The following is a 22,026-nucleotide window of genomic DNA, read 5'->3' as shown; positions in this document are numbered from 1 at the left end:
TAGTAACAGTGGGCAAGTGACTGTTGCTTAGGAAAGACCAACACACAACAAATGACCAGATATGTGTGGCTGTATGCACAGTAGCCGGGACCAAGCACTCCACTTGGAAGGGGACCCCAGTCCTTCTGCAGCCCCAACATCCACATTAGCACCTAGGAAAATGCCTAAAAGGTCAGTGGCACGTGGCTTTCCTTTAATGAGTTTCATTTAAGCTTGCAGGTGCATTTCCAAAGAGTTCGTGTCAACTCGATGGTCAAGATATTCTAAGTTTGGTACTTACTACCCACCCCAAAACAGCTGTAAGTTGGATTGGAGAAACAAAGGGAACAACTGGGCAGATCTGATTGCAAACTGAAAAGATGATTCGATTAACACAAATATCTTTGATTGCCTCTTGAGAAACATTTGTAAATCAAAATTAGCAAGGAATTTAACTATACAACAAATTCTTTCAGATTACCCATGGCAGAGGGAAATTGTTTCATATCTTCAAATGTGTCAAATTATAACTAATAAATTCAAAATATTCTTTCTTGTGTAGTTTTATTTAGGAGATGTACTATAGTTCAGAATACTTTCTTGAACAATTAACAACTGTTAGATAGCACTCTGTTAGGTGAGGGTTGGAAGGTTTTGAGATAAATTGCATAAACTCTTGGTCTCAAAGCCCACACAGACTAATGGAGATTGTGGCAATAGAAAATAACAAAAGCCAAAAGAAAAAAAAAGAAAAAAGAAGAAGAAGAAGAAGAAAGAAAGAACACAAGCCATGCTGTAGGTGCATTGTATGCAAAATGAAAGATAGCATATTGTATAAAGGAAATAATAATGGTGCAGAGTTTCTAGAAAATCAAGAGGAACTCACCAAGAAGACCATAAAAGTTCTAAAAAACTGTACAGCCCTTGGGGACCTTGGGTGGTACAGTGGGTTAAGTGTCCAGCTGTTGGTTTGGGCTCAGGTTGTGATCTCAGGGTCATGATCTTAGGGTCGTGAGACCGAGCTGTGTGTGCTCAGTGTGGAGTCTGCTTTGGACTGTCTCTCTCTCTCCCTCTGCCCCTCCCCTGCTCGCTCACCCTCTCTCAAACAATAATAAATAAATCTCAGAAAAAAATCATAGAGTCCAGCTTCCTAATTTTAAAAATAAAAAAAAAAGAGAGGCTCCTCAAAGTGATGCACTCTTGGCTAGTTAATGCCAAATCCAGATCTTGAACCGGGAAGCTTCCTTTAAGGAATTGTCAAAGATGTGACCAAGTGCTATTGTTCTTATTGGCTTTCTTGAAAACCATTTTAGTCATTGTGGGTTGAAATATCAAGCAAACTTTGACTTGCAGTTTTTAAAGAAGTAAGATTCATCTGGCCCCTTATCCATTCTCTTCCTGATATATCAGTGAAATAATTTCCCCTAATGCACATCTGGTTATGCCATTACTTTTGATTGAAATACCTGCTTAATATCTGTCTTCAGTCCTAGACCTTAAGCCATAAGAGCGCACGAACATGTCCCCATCAGTCACTGAGGCATCCCCAACCCCCAGCAGAGTACCTAGATTCAGAACAAATAAATCAACTTCAAATCCTAGTGTTTTATGGAACAAGAAGTTATTTTTTTCTTTTTCGTGTGACAGTCTGGAATGGGGGTTCAGGTCTATAGCAGATTTACTCAATGTAGCCATGTAGGGACCCAGGATGATAGTGGTTTTAACATGAGGTTTCCAAAGTGCCCTGGATAATTTCTACGTCAGTCAGGTGGAAATGGGAAAGAACAGAGAAGAGCTTACATGGAAGGTGACCACACTTTTCCACTCCTTTTCCATTGGAGAGAATTTAACCCTGTGGGGACATAAAGGCAAGAAACACTAGGATATGTGCACTAGACATACTCGAGCATGTCTTTACTATGTGGCAAGGAGAAAAAGGAGTTTGAAAGACAGATGACTTTCCACCCACAGGGTCAGTGAAGGTTTACTGAAAACAAATTAATTTTTAAATCTTTGTATTGCTTTATTTGTAAAAATATTTATTTATTTATTTATTTATTTAGAATGTGTGCATGCAGGGGAGGAGCAGAGGGAGAAAGAGACAGAGAATCCCAAGCTGACCCCCGCTGAGCACAGAGCCCAACATGGAGCTTGACCTCAAGACCCTGAGATCATGACCTGAGCCCAAATCAAGAGTCTGACCATTACCAGACTGAGCCAGCCAGGTGTCTCTGTATTGTTTTACTTGAGATGTTGAAATAAATACCCAAGCTCCAAAATCATTCTGTTTCTCTCATTTTGTTGGCAGCATTTCGATATCAAAACAACTGGCTACAATAAAAGGTAAGTCATGGGGTGACTGCAATGGTACGTATTTCTCGTCTACAGTGATAGCACACAAAGAATAGATATAAGAGGACATTAAAGAATGCCAGAGATGTAAGAGAACTTGTGGATACATCCTTAAATATTCATCATGTTCTTTTTTTTCCATTGTATCATTTATTTTTTTTAATTTCTTTTTATTGGAGTTCAATTTGCCAACATATAGCATAACATCATGTTCTTTTTTAAAGATTTGAGAACCAAGGTCCAAGAATTAGTTTGCCCAAACCTAGACGGTCCATAAGAGGCCAAGCAAAGATGAGAGCGTGGATCCTCTGACTCCTAATTCAGGCCACTTCCCATGAGCCCAGCTGCCTCTCTATGGGCTGCATCCTCAGTGTGTCCAGAGCAAGGCCATCAATATCTAGTTCACAAATGGTCATTGGACTCAGGATGCAATCGACCCCCAACTGCCTCTGTTGATGGAGTGAAAACACAGTGTGGCCAACCCTCAAAATGTAAATATTTCCCCTCAATTCAATTTTATCAAGAAAATATCTTTAGAGATAACAATATTGACATGGAAGGAACAATGTAAGAAAAAAGTCATTCAAAATTTGGATCATTATTCCAAAATCTGTGGCTTTAAAATGTTTACAGAGTAATGAACATAAATGGATATTATTATATTGCAATTGTCTTTCTTCCTAGATGTCTAGCCAATATCTCCAAAGGAGACTCTATATTTTTATTTAAATAAATCTCCATCTCGATGAAACTACTATTTTTATACTATCACAATAAGAAAGCTATGATTTCTGTTTTACAATTTAAATGATTTTGGATACTTTTGATAATTGTCCCACCACATGTCTAATACAATTTATCCCTTCTCGGAGGTTGAGGAGAGTTGTAACTCTATCACTCTTACTGCCCTTGAAACACACACACACACACACACACACACACACACATACCATTCCTAGGACCTGACTCCTTTCATCGGACCATTGGGCCACATTTATTCCCATGCCTTAAAAAAGCACAGGATAAACATGGCTCAACTTCCCAGAATAGGTTTTATTCAGTGGCAAGTGGTTTTAAATGTTATCCACTGAAATAAGACACAGGCAGAGCATGGACTAGAGGTCAATATAAACCCACATTTTCTCTGCTGGCTGCTCGGCCCTATGCCCTGATCTCTTGAGGATAGGAATAGGGGCTGAGTACATATTTGCCTCTAGTATCCAAAGCAGTTTTGTAGCAGAGAATTTTGAAAAGCACTAGCGTATTGGGGAAACTACTGACCTAGAGAGACCTAGTTTTTAGTCCTGCCATATTACTACCTATGTGAACTGGGACAAACCACTTCTCTCCAGCAGGTCTTCATTTCTCCATTTGCAAAAAGAATTAATATTAGGAAAAGTTCTAAAATGAGGCGATTCTGACACCTTGCTTCACTGAGAGTTGGATTTCTGTTATGCTAATACGCCAGGAACTCACTAGATCTAATGTTTAGAGCTGTGTGCCATTTTCCAGGGAAGGTGAGGGGAACAAGGCAGAGGACGGCTCTGAAGTTCTGGTCAGCTCAGTACAACACACGTATACCGAGGCCCACAACACGCCAGGGCCTGGGAATGAGTGTAGTAAAGATAAATAAACTGTAGTAACTGTCCTCAGGAACACACTGTCTAGAACTGCTCTGTCCAGTATAGCAGCCACCAGCCACGTGTAGATCTTGAGCATTAAAATGTGCTGTAAGTGTAATCAGTAAGTCAGATTTAAGACACTTAGTAGAACAAAGTGTAACATATCTCAGTAATTTATTTAGATTGATCACCTGTTGAAATGACAATATTTTTGATAGATTGGGTTAAATAAAATGTGTTATGGAAATGATTTTGTAAGCTTCTTTTCACTCTTTTAATGTGGCCACCGGAAAGATTAGATTATCATTATGGCTCACAGTACCTTTCTTTTGGACCTCTCTGATCCAGAAGAAAATTTAGACAGATGAACAGTTTTAGTGTGAGGGTTATGATAAGTTTATGTTCAGAGAATTAGAGAAGCACAAAGGAGGGACATGTTGCCCAATCTGGGGGTTTGAGAAAGAGTCCTATGAAATACACTGCCTGAAAAACAATATTGAAAGGCAGTGTGCACCGCAGTAAAGAACCATACTGCCTGTGTGACCTTGAGCAAGCTACTTACCTTCATGAGCCTCAGTTTCCTTATCTATAAAGTGGCGATGATATGGGGGAACCCACCTCTGAAGGCTGGTGTGAGAGCTAAGTAGTCGAATCCTGTGCATTCTATGGAGGAATGACTAGAATGTCAAATACTGCTCTGTAATTGTTCATTACTATTATCCTCCAGAACACAGGCACCGGGAAATTAGGTATTGCTCTCTTGATATTGCTCAGTGGCCCATCCCCAGAAGTAGGACAGAGCCTAGCAATAAATATTTCCCCCAAAAATATCGGTTGCAGAACAGTATGAGTAAGAGACTACACACGTTTAGTATTATTAAATCATAAAAAGTAAAGTAGGAAATAGCAGGTGAGGTCAACATGAAGTGCCTGGTTTAGCACCCTCTCCAACACTCCCCTTCCAGAGGCAAGAAAGCTGATAAAAGATGCCAAAAAGAGAAACATTGACCCTTGGGTTTTTACTAGGACTTAGCCCTTTACAATATGCTTTCACATATTTGCTCACAACTCTGTGAGGCAGACAGGGCAGGAATTAAAAGGCAACATGCTGAGTTTATTAAGGGAAGAACCCAACCATAAAAACAGGAAACCAAAACATCTCACAAAGTATCATGAGTTATTGGTAAGACAACCAGAGCATCTTGTTATCTTTTATTTGTAATATTTTCTAGTTCAGTTCTTACTATGAACACATGCTATGTCATAGTCAAGGGGGAAATTCCTGCTGGGTTTAAAAGAATGGTGGAGAAGGAAGAGGAGTTGACTCATTCCAAATAGAGTCCCCATCTAGAATGCAGATGGACCTGAACTTCCTCCTGGAGCTGGACAATATCTGGAATCCACAGCCTCTGTGCAGATGGCCTTACAAAGAGATCCTCTAAACTGGCAGGTGTTTCTACGGTCTTTGTAGTCAAAGAGACTTTCAATTCTTTCATCTGCCACTTCTGAGCAATTTGACCTTAAAACTATTAATCTCTCCATGTGTCAATTTCCAATATGTAAAATTGAGACACAAATAGTACTACCTCTGTGGGTTTTACTAAGCATTAAATAAGATTATGTTTGAAAGGCATCTGGCACCGAGTAAACAAGGAAGGTGTCTGTCATTATTTGCAAACTCACTCACAGATTGCAAATACACCCCTTCCTCACCAGAAAGGTGTAGCCTGGAGAGCAAGAGGCTACCAGCAGAGCAGCTCATACTAAAGCCTTCCCAAATTGCTCCTAGTCATTACTTAATAAATCAAATGGCCAAAATTATTGAAGGAATATTTACCTCTTAGGGAATTACCTCCTCTAAGCAATTTGCTTCATAAAGACAGAGTAAATAGAGTTTATTCTTTAGCCACTTAAATTCAAGGTTACCACCATATAGCATCCCACCCCCTCAAATACACACATCCCAGGAAAGGCAGATAGACACTAGCTAGAAGAATATACTTATCTTCTGGGATTTTGATAAGCAGCACAGTGTTGGGTAATCAAGGAGAATCTCAATTCTAACTGTAGGTTTCATGGATGTGGCAGAGATGAAGGGAAGAGGTGGTTAAGGATAGAGGGATAAAGAGCCAAAAATCAAATCCAAAGAAGCAGGGAATGTTCTGAGGCTGGAGCTCTAGGCTAGATGGAGAGCCAGCCACTAGACAAGCAGACAGAAGTAGGAAAGGTCAGGCACAAGCCATAGGCAGTGAGACTGAGGATCAGAAGCTAGAGAGGAGGGATGCCTTGGTGGCTCAGTGGTTGAGCATCTGCCTTTGGCTCAGGGCATGATCCCGGGGTGTCAGGATGGATCCCACTCTGGGCTCCCTGCATGGAGCCTGCTTCTCCCTCTGCCTGTGTCTCTGCCTCTGTGTGTGTGTGTGTGTGTGTGTGTGTGTGTGTGTGTCTTTCACGAATAAATAAATAAAATCTTTAAAAAAAGAAGCTAGAAAGGAAATCAGGGAGTAAGATGCTGAGGACACAGGTTTATCAGACATTCATTCAACAAATATATATGAAGCACCTACTATGTGCCAGGCATTATCCTAAATATTGCAGGTTCCACAGAACACAAGACAGGCAAAAAAAAAAAAAAGAAAGAAAGAAAGAAAGAAAGAAAAGAAAAGAAAAGAAAAAAAAGAAATAAGAAAGAAAGAAAGAAAGAACAGAGAACAGAAAAGAAAAAGAAATCCCTATCATCATGAGGCTTATGTTTTCCACTTGGATTCAAATTCAAGTTCTGCCACTTATCATTAGTGTGTCCTCAGCAAGGTCACATCATTCCAGCATATCTAATGTGGTATGAGGATGAAGATACATACTGTTCCTGAGTTGGAAGAGTCAATATAGCAAATATATCAATTCTCCTCAAATTTCTCTGAAGGCTTACTACAAGTCTATATAAATATATACAGAAAGGGAAATGGCCTAGAATAAACAAGATAATTTTGAAAAAGAAGAAAGTGGGGGACTCTCTCTCCCCTATGTTTGGGTTTACTATAGGACTACAGGAATCAAAACAATGTGTTGTTGACAGAATAGGGAACCCAGAGATTGACATACAATATGCCCAACTGATTTTTGACAAAGATGTAAAAATGACTTAGCGAAGGAAGGATAGGTATTTTCAACAACTGGTGCAAAAGCAATTGGTCATCCACAGGTTGAAAAAATGAACTTGCACCTAAGTCTCATGCCTTTTACAAAAAATGAACTCAAAATGGATCATGGATTTAAATGTAGACCATAAAATTATAAAACTTCTAGTTTTACATAGTACAAATCTTTCATAGGAGGAAAAATTGGCAATCAGACTTTGTAAAAATTAGAAAGTATTCCTCCACAAAAGATCTCAATTGAAAGGATTAAAAAACCCAACAATTGACAGACTGGAAGAAAATATTTGCAAAAAAAGTCTGATTCCTTTTCAGGGGCTGTAAGCTCTACATGGTCCAGTCTCACCTCCTTTCCTAATCAAACACCCTTCTAGGTTCCTGCCACACCTGTCTCCTTCCAGCTCCCTCAACCCGCCAGACACACTCTGATCTGTGCCTTCATACGTTCTGCTCCCCAAGCCTGGGACATCTGGAATAACCCGAATCCCAGCCTGACACCCCCACCCCAACACTTTCACATGGCAAGATCCTTCCTATCCATTAGGTCTTAGCTTAAATGTTTGTCTATACACAGAGACCTCCAAGACTAGCTATCTAAGTAGTTTTCCTCCCAGATGTATTTTTAAAATTTTTTTCTGTCTCTGCGCCTTTCTTTGCCTCATACATCACAAGTTATAAGTATGTGTAATATATATATGGACAAATAACCATTGAATATACATTAAAACAAACAGATTCATAGACACATCTCTTCTTGATTATTGCTTATTATCTCAATAGATTGCAAAGTATATTGTAAGAGGGCAGAAGCCACATCTAGTTGTGTCACTTCTGGGTGCTGAGTCCCTTAGGAAAATACCAGAAGTATAGTGCGCTCTCAATACAAAAGTTGTGTTATCCTCTCTGATCATCGTTCTTTGTACAACAATTGTTGCACAATACCTGGGCTAAAAGCTGTAGGATTTTGTTTTCCTTTTATTTTCTTCTTATTCATTCATTATAAAGCATGTACAAGCACCTACTATGTAGCAGAAATTTGTGCCAGTCACTGGGAATACAGTGATAAAGATACGATCCCTGGTCTCTGGAACTTGCCTTTTAGTTGAGATGAAAGACCATTAAAAATGCAATGACTGTAATATGTGAGAAGTTCTATGATAGAGGATTGCAAGGGCCTAACAGGACAGAGAACAAATGACTTTTTTGCACTGCACCTTGTGTAGTTCTGTGTTCACTGGGTGCTACCCACCGGAAAGAAGTGAGTTAGCACCGCCCTTCCAAGGGGTTGAAACCAGAGAAACCAGCTGGGAAGTCATTATGACTGAGGCTGTAAGTCAAAGGGAGTCCCTTATCCATCATGATATCAAAGAGCTTGCTTTGGATGCCATCCCCTGTATCACACTAGCCTGAGGTGATGCTCTGACATAGAACCCAAACTTCACAAGAGCAGGACTTTGTCTTATTTAGTGTGGTATCCTCAATGCCGGAGTCTGAGCCTAGTACATAGTAGGTACCCCTTCAATATTTTACAGATCAGAAAACCAATGCTAAGAAACGTGAGGTGTCTTCCCAAGGTCACATGACAAACAGGTAGGCAATCTCATCCTAATTCAAATAATTCTTTTGCTCCTGAAGAAACTTTTGTTTCCATTATTTAAAGATCCAGAGTCAGATGTCCCTACATCCCACTCTCAGATAGGTGGCAAAAATTCCAAGGACGGGGCCACATTGACATGACCTGCACCCCCTGGGTCCCTTGGGAAATATAACCCCATGTCTGGGAAAGGGTCATTCCTAACCTAGACTATGTCATTTCTTCCCTCACAGCTCTCAAGAAGGGCTCAGATCTGGAAAAAGCCATTGCTACCATCGCTCTGATTTTCAGAAACTCTTCTGACCCCGATGGTAAACTTGGAAAAGCTACTGCCAAAAATCTGCTGCAAACACAATTTAGGAATTTCACAGAAGTAAGTGAATTAACAGGCATGAAGAAATAGGAGCCACATCATAATGGAGGGCCCAAAGAGCCAACAATCATGTTGTTTCATTCAACAATGTCTAATGAATACCTACCATATGCCAAGAAGTGAGCTGAGCACTAGAGTTAATGCAATGAACAAGCTAACAATCCAGCAGTGCAGAGACACATGCTGAAAAAGTAATTAGAAATATTCAAATAACCATAAAACAGTAGAGCATGCATTTAAAAACAGAGGGACCATCTTGGGGTAGTCGGTCAAAGAAGCACTCTTGGGGGAAAAAAAGGTATAGCTGAGATCTGAAGAATGAGCAAGAGTTGGTAATGCAAGGGAAGTGGGTGGGGGCTGAGAATGATAGCATTCCAAGCAGAGGGAATGGTATATGCAAAGCCTGGTAGGGATGGTCAATGACCTGGGACAGCCAAGAAGTAGTTGATGAGAAGGGAGAGGAAAGCAGGAAGCACTAGGAGATAAGGCTGAGGAGGCAAAGAGAAGTGAAATTACAGAGGCACAGCCTGAGGGTAGGAGAAAGCCAGGCATGGTCTCTTAGTCCAGGACTAAGAAATTACACCACCTGCAGAAGGAATTGGGGTGGGGGTCGGACAAAGAGAGAGTGTCTGTGACGGAGCATCCAAACCAAGGACAATGATGCTTGGGACGAAGGTGGTGAACAGGAGAGACATCTGGAAGGTGGAATGAACAGGATCTGATAACTGATTGGCTGTAGTGTTGATAAATAGGAAGAGCAAATGTTGATGCCCCAGTTTCTGACCCTGGGAAGAAGTAGGTGGTGGCCTTATTCCCAGAGAAGACAAAGATTGGAGTATAAGCAGATTTGAGGTGAGGTGAGGTGGGGGAGAGGTGATGAGTTCCATGAGAATGTGTCAATTTTAAGATGTCCCTGAAACATGCCAGAGGAGAAACAGAGCAACAGGACATATGACTTGGAAGATCAGAATAGAGATTTGTGCTGGCAATATGGAAGTCAGAGTTAGGTCACCGACCTCAATTACATACAGGCATATTCCCCAACCTTCAGTCACTGAAATACTAATATTTTCCCCACATCTACCTATAGCCTGTATGATAATTCACTTAGAACTTTTTTCTTTAACTCCCTACTTAAATAAATTTATAGGAATACTTTATCATGATTATAAATGTCAATTCAGTGGGTAAAAATGGAAGGTAGTAAAAGAATAGATGACTATTAATTTGTATTTAATATTTATTCCTATATCACCTAAAACTGCATTACATTCTACAAGCATACTTTGGGAAATGCTGGCATAGGAGAAATGTGTAAGAAGAAAAGGGGGGCTCGTGCAGTCTAGACCACCAATATTTATTGGTAGGTAAATAAAGGAAATATTTCCTTTCCTAAAAAGGAAGCAGTGTCTAGGGTGCTGTGTGTGTTCTGAGAAATTAAAAAGATGAGTATTATAATTCTATTAAAATGTAAATGTGTGGGCTTTCATATAGGACAGTCATCCACCAGGGGACTCTGGGCCAAGGGGACAACTTCCTGTGAATCTGATTATTTCAAAAGACTATGTGAGAAATCAACCTTGGATCTGGATCCACGAATAAGAGATTTTTTTAAAAACCCAGTTTCACTGAAACAGAGACTAGAATGATGGTTGCCAGGGCCCGGAGGGAGGGGGAAGCAAAGTGATATAGGTCAAAGGGCACACATTTTCAATTACAAGAAGAATAAGAATCCTTTGTATTGTTCTTTGAATTTTCTTTTTTAAAGAAAGACTTTTTCAGCCAGAATTAGTAGGCAGAATTTGACAAGCAGTAAGACATTCTAGAGAGTCTTTAAGGAAGGTGTGGGTGAGTAAATCCTGTAACATTTGCCTACATCAGAGGCCAAAAGAATGACAGATTCCAGAGAGAAAAAGGTCTCCTGGCTGGTGGCTGGGCAAATACTCAGAGAACTTTCAACAAACATGAGAATGAGCACCTAGCAGAGGGTCACTCTGATGTACGTACAGTCACCGCCCCCATCATGAGCAGGGTAGTTCCCAGGTCCCTGTGGAGGCCGAAGCCAGGGACAGAACTGAGCCCTCTACAGACCACGTTTCCCTATGAACACAGTGACTATGATAGTTTCATTTATAAAGTAGGCACAGTAGGAGAGTCACAATACTAATAATAAAATAGAACAATTATAACAACATACTCTAATAAAAGTTACATGAATGTGGTCTTTCCCTCAAAGTACCTTACTGGATGGTACTCACCCTTCTTGTGACCACGTGACTGAGGTGAAGGGAGGTGAGTGATGGTGGGCCCTGTGACCTCACATGAGGCTCTATAGACCTTCTGATGATTTGTCAGAAGGAGAATGGTTGCTTGGGGATCACAGTTGATCCCGGGAATTGAAACTCTGGGAGACCTTGGATAAGGGGAGGGGTGGTGCTATAATTCATTAACCCCTCTGAGAACAGCTTGGGGGGGGGGGAAGTTAAAGCCAAATCATTCAGAAAGACAACTTTAGCCTCGTGTTCCTCAGTGTAGGCTACACTTGAGAAAGGCAGCCAATTCCTGGATCTCCCGCAGCAGACACATCCCTGCCTCCTACAAGAGGCACCCAAAAGCAGAAGCCACACTTCAGGAGACTCCAGGGGACTCAGGGGCATTCTCAATTTTAGTAGCAATAGTTTAACTTCATGGACCAAATGTGTAATGTCAGAATGCTGCCTTGGATGGAGCACCCAGCTCTGTGAGATTCCTTAAGGCAGGTGGGGGCATCCAAGGCCATGGTTAAAGATGGCAGCCCCTTAGTTACTAACCAGGCTTCCTCCTACATCCCCATGTGGAGTTCTTTGGTAAACAGAGATGGATCTTTTAGCTGAGGCCTGCATTCTGAGGAGAGCATCTCCTTTCTCATAAGCTAACAAGACTTGGGGGATCTTAATCCTCTGTAGTCAGCCAGATACAATAAAACTGAGCTTTTAAATGTACTGTTAAGAAGATATAAAAAACAAGGGGTACCTAGGTGGATCAGTTGGTTAAGCATCAGAGTCTTGGATTCAGCTCAGGTCCTGATCTCATGGCTTGTGAGATGGATCCCTGCATTCAACTCCCCACTCAGCAGGAGCCTGCTTGGATATTCCTTGCCTCAACCCCTTACCCCACTCACTCTTCCTGCCTCTCTCTCTCTCTTAAATAAATAAATAAATAAATCTAGAAGAAGAAGAAGAAGAAGAAGAAGAAGAAGAAGAAGAAGAAGAAGAAGAAAAGGAGAAGGGGAAGGAGAAGGAGAAGGAGAAGGAGGAGGGAGACAGGGAGAGAGAGGGAGAGGAGGAGGAGGAGGAGAAACTAAGACAAGATGGCTAGTCAGTCCCCAAGAGGGCTAGACCTGGGTCAACTCTGGTGCTCTTCCAATATGCAGGGAAAAAAGAGATCTAGCACACCTGGGTGGCTTAGTGGATTAAGCCTCCAACTTTGGTTCAGGTCTTGATCTCAGGGTTCTGGGATCAAGCCCCAGGGTGAGTCTGCACTCAGTGGGCAGTCTGCTTAGAATTCTTTCCCTCTCCTTCTACCTTCATGCTCACTCTCTTAAATGAATGAATGAATAAATAAATAAATAAATAAATAAATAAATAAATAAATAAATATTTTAAAAGAAAAAAGTGAGATCTACACCCACCTCTGACCCTTGAGCAGTGTGCCATTCCACCAGTAAGTAATCCTATCTCTACCTTGGATCTGACCCTTTCAACATAGCACTTAGTTGTCCCTGCAGTGAGGCAGGGGAAGCTCTTTCACCCTCACTGTTAGGTGGGACCTCTTGAGAGAAACAAGACCCTAGAGAAACAAGAATGGTCTAGCCTGTAAGAGGAATGTATCATCATTCCTAAAGGGCCTTAGTCATTGCTGTGATAGCTTTTTACAGCTAGCACATGGGTGAGCATTTGGGGTTGAACTAAATGCAAACATAGCTCAGAATAACAGAGAACCAAATGACCTTAATGTTTTAATGCCACTTGGGAAGATATTTCACAAGCTGTGGTGGGAAACTAAAAAGCCTCTCCATGTATGTACTACTCATATGTTTTCCTTCAATCTATTTATGAGGACTATGGACTTGGGTGTGATTTATGATCAGACTAAATGCTGAACAGTTTTCCAAAGCACAGATTTTCTATTAGCATTTTTTATTTCACATATCTGGACATTTTTATTGTTCAGTGCGACACAGAGTGAATTTCTCCCATAACAAAGAGATAATGTTTTTAAAAAAGAAAGAGATTATATTTTGAAATTCTTTTTTTAAAAAAAGATTTTATTTATTTATTCATGAGAGACACAGAAAGAGGCAGAGATATAGGCAGAGGGAGAAGCAGGCTCCTTGCAGGGAGCCCAATGCGGGACTTGATCCCAAGACCCCAGGATCACGCCCTGAGCCAAGGCAGATGCTTAACTGCTGAGACACCAAAACATCCCATATTTTGAAATTCTGAAAACATGACGTATCTATGTTTCTAGAGAGGCAGATAGCTTAGTAGTTTAGAGTGTGGGCTCCAGGATCAGGAAGCCAAGACTACGAATTTGGCTCTATACCAATAGCTGCCTAGGTTGAGGCAAGTGACTTAATTCTCACTGAATCTTTGGTGTTCATCTGTAAAGTGGGGATGATAATAATAATATATTCAATAAGGTCACCATGGAAATTCAGCAAAATAACCCATGAAAAGATTTAACATGGTGCTCAACTAGTAGCACTAGTAGCAACTTGACATGATATTGTTAAGAACATGTTATGTTACAATAACATGTTAATAACATGTTTCTTATTGCTTGTTATCTGTAAAACCAAGGTGGCAAACCGAATTTAGTTTTTACTTATTCTTTATTCTCACAGGGCCAAGAAACCAAACCCAAATACAAAGACCTCCTTTCTGAACTCGACGAGCACACTGAAGATAAACTTGATTTTGAGGATTTCATGATTTTGCTCTTAAGCATCACTGTAATTTCAGATTTGCTGCAAAATATATGGAGTGTAAAAATCATGAAATAAATAGCTTTAAATATGCAGTTAGACAAAATAATAGCAATAGACAGTGTTAAACGTTTAAAGATTTTTCCTCATTTTATTTTAAATTAATTGAGCCTACTGCTCATGAATCTGGGATTGCCTGGGGGTGGTTCTGATTGCTAGTATTTAGATTCAATATAACTCGAAAAGTATATGCATACTCTTGAGGAATGTTTGAATAATATAGTCTCTGGGTGCTTTACAATAAGATAGAATTGATACCACTGAATATCAAATTGCTTTTGCTTAGTAGTGACTTAGAACATGAACACTTTCCTTATAGTCATTAAGTTGCTCATTCATTCATTCATTTATTCATTCATTGATAGTTGTCGAGCCTCTAATTGATGGTACTGCTAAATATACAGTAATGAACTATCTCCATAATCTCCACCCTGGGACATGCCTGCATAAGTCTAGCAGAAGAGAAGTAGACACTTAACAATGTATTAATCAATTGCATATACGATATAACTATGATAAGGGCATCAGGATGCTAAAAGAGTTTATTACTTGACCTGGGTTCAAAAGTTGTAGAAACTTTACTGACATTCTGCAAAAGGCAGGGGGAGGAAGATCAGTGGTTACCTTCCTACCCAGGGAGAGGAAGATCAGTGGTTACCAGAACTGTGGGTGGGAAGCGAAGTTGTTCACAAATGGGCGCAGGGGAACTTTTGGGGGAGGTGGCAATGCTTTATATCTTGATTGTGGTGGTGGTTACATGACTGCACACATTTGTCAAACTCTTAGAACTTTACACTAGATAAAAAGGGTAGATTTTGCTGTATGTGAATTATACCTGAATAAATGTGACTTAAAACCAAACACCCCAATATCCTTATAATCTCTGTCAACTTTGTGTTGCCAACCAACAACTTTTGAGAATATCTTTTAAAAGTGAGTATGTTTCAGGGACCCACATCTGCTTATATTCATGCTTGTGTTCCTGAGTTTAAATTACACTCACTCACACACACACACACACACACACACACACACAGGTCAATGCCTGAGCCTTTGAGACAGACTTTCACAAAGACTTTTACTCACTGTAAAATTATTGTAACTTCCAAAACCCCTCCTCCTTATCTTGACTTTTCTTCCCAGCCCACCACCAAAAGCCTCACATACATATGTGAAGAAACCCTTTCAGGAGGGAGAACTTCACCCCTGGTCTCACCCTACAGTGTTCCCAATCCACCAAGACCTGACCCCTTGACCCTTTCCTTTTTCCAAACCTCAGACACTCTAAGTGTAAGGGTCTACATATTTGTGAGAAAAAGCTCCAGACTTTACCCTCTATCACCATTTTAATAGGAATTACAAGTGTCCAACAGGGCGCATACTAAGTGCCAGGCACCCTTTTAGGGGCTTTACAAATAGTAACTCATTTAACCCCCATAACAACTCTCTGAGGTAGGTATTAGTATTATTCTCTTACAGATGAGGAAACTGAAGGACAAAGGTTTTGATGTTTCCAAAGTCACATAACTAGCAGATTTGAGAGTTTTCTGTCCTCTCTGTGGGCAACTCTAATTTTTTTATATTTGCTAATTTTTTTTAATATTAGAATTCATCGTGAGCAATAATAGTATAATTCACCAGAAATAACTGTGCACATTTCAGGCACGGTGTGAGAGAGAGGCACCAGCTGGGTCCTGGGGAAGCATTTGGTATCCCTCAAATAGAACTCTGTGGGCTGCTCTCCCTCAAAGCCCTTTGTATCCTAGTCACAAGTAGCTGAATATGGCAGCCTGGGTGACCAATGAAAAGGTCAAATTCACACCTTTCAGGGAAGGGGGAAAGAGGTGCTGGCCAATGGTGTTATGAGGAATCTTGGAACCATTCCAACCCTCTGGGATCCAAGTAAGAATTTTTGAAAATCCATCCCAGATGGAAAGTCACGCTCCTCTGAGGAGGATATCAATTATAGAATCTATTTTAGCTTGATGCAAAGAATGAAAACAGAGCCAAAGCACGTGAAGCACTAGTGACAGATAAATCAATGAACATGATGCTAAAATAATAGATCACAAAAGCCTCCCTCACTTCTTGGTTCCTGTCCTAGACCGTGAGCTCTACTCTTAAGACAAAGGTGCCATCTTGAAATGTTACTGTTCATTGTAGGTGAGATTATGGATACAAATCTGTCTTGATATTTCTTGGCTGCAAGGAAAAACACCATTATATCACACACACACACACACACACACACACACAGGAAAAAGGTAAGGACTGTATGCATCACAGGGGGATATAATGAAATGAAAGGTCAGAGAATTCCATTAATGTGCACAAAATACTGGAAGCAGTAACAGAAAGCAAGGCCAAGATTTTTTAAATTTTTTTTAAAGATTTGTTTTATTTATTTGAGAGAGAGAGAGAGAAAGAGCACAAGCAGGGGGAGCTGCAGAGGGAGGAGAAGCAAACTCCCCACTGAGTAGGGAGCCCGATGTGGGGCTCCATCCCAGGACCCTGAGACCATGACCTGAGCCGAAGGCAGACACTTAACCGACAGAGAGCCACTCAGGTGCCCCAAGGCCAATATTTTGTGCTTAGTTTCTCTTAAATGAATTGATTTCTTGGTCTCTGCATCTGTCTACAATGTGGCCATTTTTCTGCATTCTCTCCTTCCCTCCCTCCTACCCATGCTCCTTCATTCTCATTTCTAGCTTTATCTCTACCTTCCTTTTTATCTCTATCTCTTGACCAGTTCTTTCTGCTTCTTGGCACAAGAACAAACACAATGTCCCCATTGCTAACTTCACCTCTCTCTTTAAATGCTTAACAGACACTCAGTGGCAGCTCAGAAACCCAATTCCTATCCCCAAGAGAGAGAATCTGATTGTCTGCATTTGAGTAGGGACTCCTGATCTACTTGTCTGCATTCAGAGAAGCAAATCGCACACCCACTCAGCAGGGACTGTGGGAACTGAGTCTTTACAAAGTATATGGGCAGGTTCTCAAAGAAAAAAGGGAGGAGCTGGAAAAGAAATGATTGACAGGGGAAATTAACAACCATCTCTAATACAAAATCTGTAACTGGGACTGGAAGGTAATGTTATTTGCTTCTCAGGTATGGGTTCAGTAAAAGTGTCTTGATGGAATAATCTCATTTATTATTCTTAGTGAAATCTTTCTTGCATTGTCACTATATAAAAGGAGCTAACCTGAGCCTCCCTGGGAAGTTTTCCTGTGATTAAATAGAGATAAAATATTCCTATCCAAGAGCTTGCAATTTGGTGAGTGTGACAGAAACATACCCAGTCCTAGAACCCCTAATTTTCTTTATTCTAGTGTCTAAAAATGGGTCCAAGTATGAGATCAGGAATCGTGCTTTAAATAGTCTCTTTGTAAGAAAGGGGGAAAAGGGCTGGAAGAAAACCAACAGGAATGCTGCTCATCAGCTGACCTTCAGCATCAGTAGAGCTAATGAGTGCTCCTGGGGAGACCAGTCTGCTGAACCCAGAAAGGTGGTCCAGCCCATGGACAGGGCGAGACTGTATTGCAGAGATTTCAGGCCTGGAATATTTATTGTGCCGGTCTTCTTTCCTTCAATTCCAGTCTAGGACGCATGGATTCTCATCTCTCCTTGGTCCTTTGGGGGTACAATTGTGCATAATCTAATTCTGGAGGGGCCACCGCATGAAGTGGGTCTAGGCATTTCTTCCCCTCCAGCCCACTTGATGAAAACCGTGCAATCTTGTTACAAGTCTTCAATACATTATCCACAACTCTGAGTGTAAAGAAAGCAAACATACTGATGTTTTTTCATACCTGTTTGCTGACAAAATAGGAACTCTACCTACAGAGAGGCTCTTTGTGGTCTGGATTTCCCCCACTTTGTGTGAGTGTTCAGACTGTGCAGTTGGGAGGGCTCTGAGCCTGGAGAGATCACCGACCCAGAAAAGTGGGCCAGAGAGAGGACCTGGGCCCTGGTCTAAGCTCGGTCACCAAGAGCTGTGTGGCTCTGAGAAAGTCCTCCACCTTTTGTGAGTGTGCCTCATGCTTTCTTCAAATACAAATTTGGGATCAGAATGAGACCAGGTTTCCTAAAGACATTACTGTGGGACTCAGAGAAGCACACGAGTACTTCAGGTACATGCCAGCCCCTACACACACATCTTGCTCTACTTTGTGTGATTCCAGACAAACTGTTATCATCCTTACTATTAAGAGCTGCCCCTGATAGAGCATCTACTGCCCCCAGATACTGTCATATGATCTTTTACCTAATCCCTAAAACAGCTGTGAGATACTGGTGGTGTCACCTCCATCTCACACAGGAGAATGAAACCGAAGAGGTCTAGCGAGTTACTTCGGGTTGCATCAGTAAGAGGCAGATAAAACCCAGAACTCCGCCCACGCCTGTTTTGTGCCGTGGTCTGGCTCCTCCGTATGATTACGTGAGTGGATGTAAAACCAACAACGAAGAGCTTCTGCACGATCCGAGGATCACACCCAATTACCGCAAACTCCCCTCCGAGGGAAGAGGAAGAGGAAGCGGCCACAGCTGCAGCGCAGAGCTCCAGAACCCAAAAGGATTCAGCAAGAGCTAAAGCAGAGAAGCAGTAACGATAAGACATGCTTTTCCTTGCCTCTCCATGTCATTTAGGTTTAATTTTCTAGGCAATTCTGCCTTTGCAGGGAGGCATCGGAACTTTTGCACCCATGCAGACTGTAGCCCATGGTCTTCCTTGAATAAAGTGCAAATGGCAGGCAGGAGGCCAGGGGAGGAGAGGAGGGTGTCTTCCTGACAGTGGCACAGTGGCTTTTGCGGACAGGCTGATGCACGGTCACAACCACGAGTCTCCCTCCCAGCTTGCTGCCCCAGATTCTCTCTGGGTCTAAGAGTCTCTCTTACTTAGTAAAGGAGGGCCCTGTGGCCAGATGTGCCCTAAAGTTCCTTCTCATTCTGATACTCTTTTGTGCAAACCGAGAGTTCTTAAAAAAGAAGATTATAACAAGGTGCCAGTGAGCAAATGGACAAATTTTAATTATTTAAAAATCTGTCTCTTTTGCTCCGCTTTGCTAGCTTTTGACTTTGGCCATCTGTGGCAAAGCCCAATAGATAGAGGGCTACATGTCAGTAAGCCAAAGATGTCCTAGAGGGGAAAAAAAGAGAGAGAGAGGAGGAAAAGCAGCAGATGATTTCTCCATGTTCTTTTTAGGTTAACAGCAGGTAAATATACTTTATACACGTTTTCTTTTTCAACAAAGATTTTATTTATTTATTCATGAGAGACACAGAGAGAGAGAGAGAGAGAGGCAGAGACATAGGCAGAGGGAGAAGCAGGCTCCTTGCAAGGAGCCTGATGTGGGACTCAATCCCAGGACCCCGGAATCATATCCTGAGCTGAAGGCAGACGCTCACCACTGAGCCACCCAGGCGTCCCTATACATGTTTTCTAAGTGCCACATAAAACCACAATTCATTTACTAGCCTATCAGATCTTTAAAAGCAGGAGCCCTGACTATCTTGTATAGCATCCTGAACACCCAGAACAGCACCTAGAATATAGAAGCTACTGGTGAATATTGAATGAACAAATACATGAATTAATGAGTCCTTCTCAAATGGAAGAAGTGCAAAGGGGAACATGAAGATATTTGCTTAGATGTGGGTCAATGTCATACTGGGGGAAAAAAACCACAATGTGGTTTAATGTTAAATAGGCAAGCTGGGTCTTATTACAAAGACTGTACTCATTTTAAAAATCGGTGAGAATGAAGATTTAGAGTCAGTTTAAGACGGCTCTCACTCTACTTTAGCTCAGAACCAGCAAATAAGCAGTGCGAAGAATATTCTTAAGATCAAAGCCACAGTGATATGTCCTCATTGTTTAGGGGCCAATGAAGCCCACAGAGAGTGGACAACCCGTGAGGACAGAGGAGCCCAGCACCTGGAACTAACTGCCAGCTGTGATTATCTGGAAGCAGAGCCACATGATCATCCTTCTGTGTCTTACTGATTTTTGGACCTCAGCCAGCCCAGCCATTTTTTTCACGGCACGTGTTTATTTATTAGATAAAGCCATTTCAAAATTCAATGATTTATCTTTCTATTCAAAATAACTGCACCAGCTTCATCTGTTCCTCACTGCAGTATTTTGTCCTTCTTTACCTTTAAGGGTATACTTTGACCTCAAACAGATTGGAACCCTGCAGTGAGACAGGTTAATTCTGGGAAATTTGTGGACCCTTCACCAGGAGAGACAGAGGCCTCAATGTCAGGCCAAGAGCTTATCTGGCTGCAAGGATGCTGTATCTCTACCAGCCTGTAAACTCCATTTTCTAAAAATCTCTCTTTTTGAAAAAAGGAAGCTGTAGGTACTGGGGGCTTCTGGAGGACTTCATGAAAATCAATAATGAAATTAAAAGTGGGAAAAGGAGAACCACAAGGAGGTTTCTAAAGGATCTTCAATTTCTCTGACACTTTGATTCCCTCTGAAATGCATGCGTGGAATAGTGAAGACACTAAATTGCATAGTAATGTGGTTCCCGGCTCATGAGCCCTTCCTGCTAGATTTCCCTCCACCAACCCCCTTCTCTGAGATCAGGATGGGAAGAGAGGTGCAGAATGAAAATCATTTCTAATCTCTGGGGTGACCATGTGTGAGTGAACTGGGCTTTCTTGACTCTTGGAATCCTTTTTAAATTAAGGTAGAGAGGGGTAATTGGGCTGAGAGAGGCGGGAGGCTTCTGTCTATGCCCTGAGGCCACAAACAAAACCAACTCTGATCTTCATTTCAACTGTTCTGAGTGATTTGGGGCTGATGCTAAAAGCTCTGGAAGAGGATGTCATCATAGAAATCCCATCAGTTTTTCCTGGAGAGCAGCTCAGCCTAAAAACCGAGATGCTTATTCATGTGTGCATCCTTGGGACAGCTGATTGTTTGCACTCGAGTGCTGGCATGCCCACACCAGATGTTCACAGCTAGCACCTGTTCTGAATGGTCTGTGCTCATGCTGCATGGGTTAATAATTTTTTTAAGACTTATTCATTTAATTGAGAGAGAGAGAGAAAGAGCAGGGGGAGGGGCAGAGGGAGAGAGAGAATCCTGAAGCAGACTCCCCACTGAGCACAGAGTTGGTACTCGGCTCGATCCCAGGACCCTGAGATCATGACCTGAGCCAAAAATCATGAATCTGCCACTTAACTCAGCCACTGAGGCGCCCCCAAGTTAAATATTTTGAATGTCATTCTGTAGCAGGAAATGCTGATGCCCAGCCCATACCTTCTCCGCACACCTGAGTTCACCTGTAACCCCAGTAGACTATTTCCAATGACAACTTTCTACCTCAGGTACACGTGTCTCTCTTTCCTGGGGCAGACAGAGGAACCCAGACAGAGGAACCCAGGGCATGCAGGAGAATTCAAACCCCAGGGGCAAGTCAGTCAGTGGTGGGTCAAAGTCCATGGCTACGTCCTCCAGCCTTCTCACCCTATGATTATGAGACAAGTCCAACAGAAGGACCCCAGCGAAATTGAGCCAGAGTTACCTACCGTAGTCAGCTACCCCTTAACACACCTTTATCATCCTTGCTCCGAGCCTTAATTCACTTTCCTAATTTCCTCACTTCTGCTCCCTAGAATTGCCTGTCTATAAGCTTCCTGCACCTGAGTCCTTGTCTCAGGGTCTGCTCTGGGGAGGAATCCAAACTGAGAAAACCCATCCCCTAATTCCTAGCACTGAAAAACACTATTTTGCATACCATAAGCTTTCAAGAAGTACTTGTGGACGTCTTGGGAAATCTGCTTAGTGGTAATTCTAGGCATTCCATGGAATCCCTTAGGAGATGATTCACAATTGGAGATCATGAAATAGAGAAGATAAAATAGACCCTTCCTTCCAAGAAGAGGAGCAGCACATATGGGAAAGCAAGAA

At 41.6% G+C, this 22,026-nt stretch overlaps 1 protein-coding gene across 1 annotated transcript; it reads left to right on the top strand.

Moving 5' to 3' along the window:
* Window positions 1-59: 59 nt before the first annotated feature.
* On the top strand, window positions 60-14,962 carry SNTN (sentan, cilia apical structure protein). Its single transcript, XM_072722446.1, has 4 exons — window positions 60-171; window positions 2,288-2,322; window positions 8,936-9,075; window positions 13,961-14,962. The coding sequence occupies exons 1-4, from the start codon at window positions 62-64 to the stop codon at window positions 14,117-14,119; spliced, it is 444 nt and encodes a 147-aa protein (XP_072578547.1). The 5' UTR covers window positions 60-61; the 3' UTR covers window positions 14,120-14,962.
* Window positions 14,963-22,026: the final 7,064 nt, after the last annotated feature.

This window comes from Vulpes vulpes, chromosome 9 (genome assembly GCF_048418805.1).
Source record: "Vulpes vulpes isolate BD-2025 chromosome 9, VulVul3, whole genome shotgun sequence".
Classification (NCBI taxonomy): Eukaryota; Metazoa; Chordata; class Mammalia; order Carnivora; family Canidae; genus Vulpes; species Vulpes vulpes.
The sequence above is the reverse complement of the archived record's forward strand: the minus strand, read 5'-3'. Positions and strand labels throughout refer to the sequence as shown.

Bases quoted from the DNA above. Each gene is read 5' to 3' on its own strand.
- SNTN (XM_072722446.1), top strand. From the start codon at position 62: ATGTGTGGCTGTATGCACAGTAGCCGGGACCAAGCACTCCACTTGGAA. The intron at 172-2,287 runs GTCAGTGGCACG...TTTTGTTGGCAG, and splicing joins CCTAGGAAAATGCCTAAAAG to CATTTCGATATCAAAACAAC. The intron at 9,076-13,960 runs GTAAGTGAATTA...TTATTCTCACAG, and splicing joins AATTTAGGAATTTCACAGAA to GGCCAAGAAACCAAACCCAA.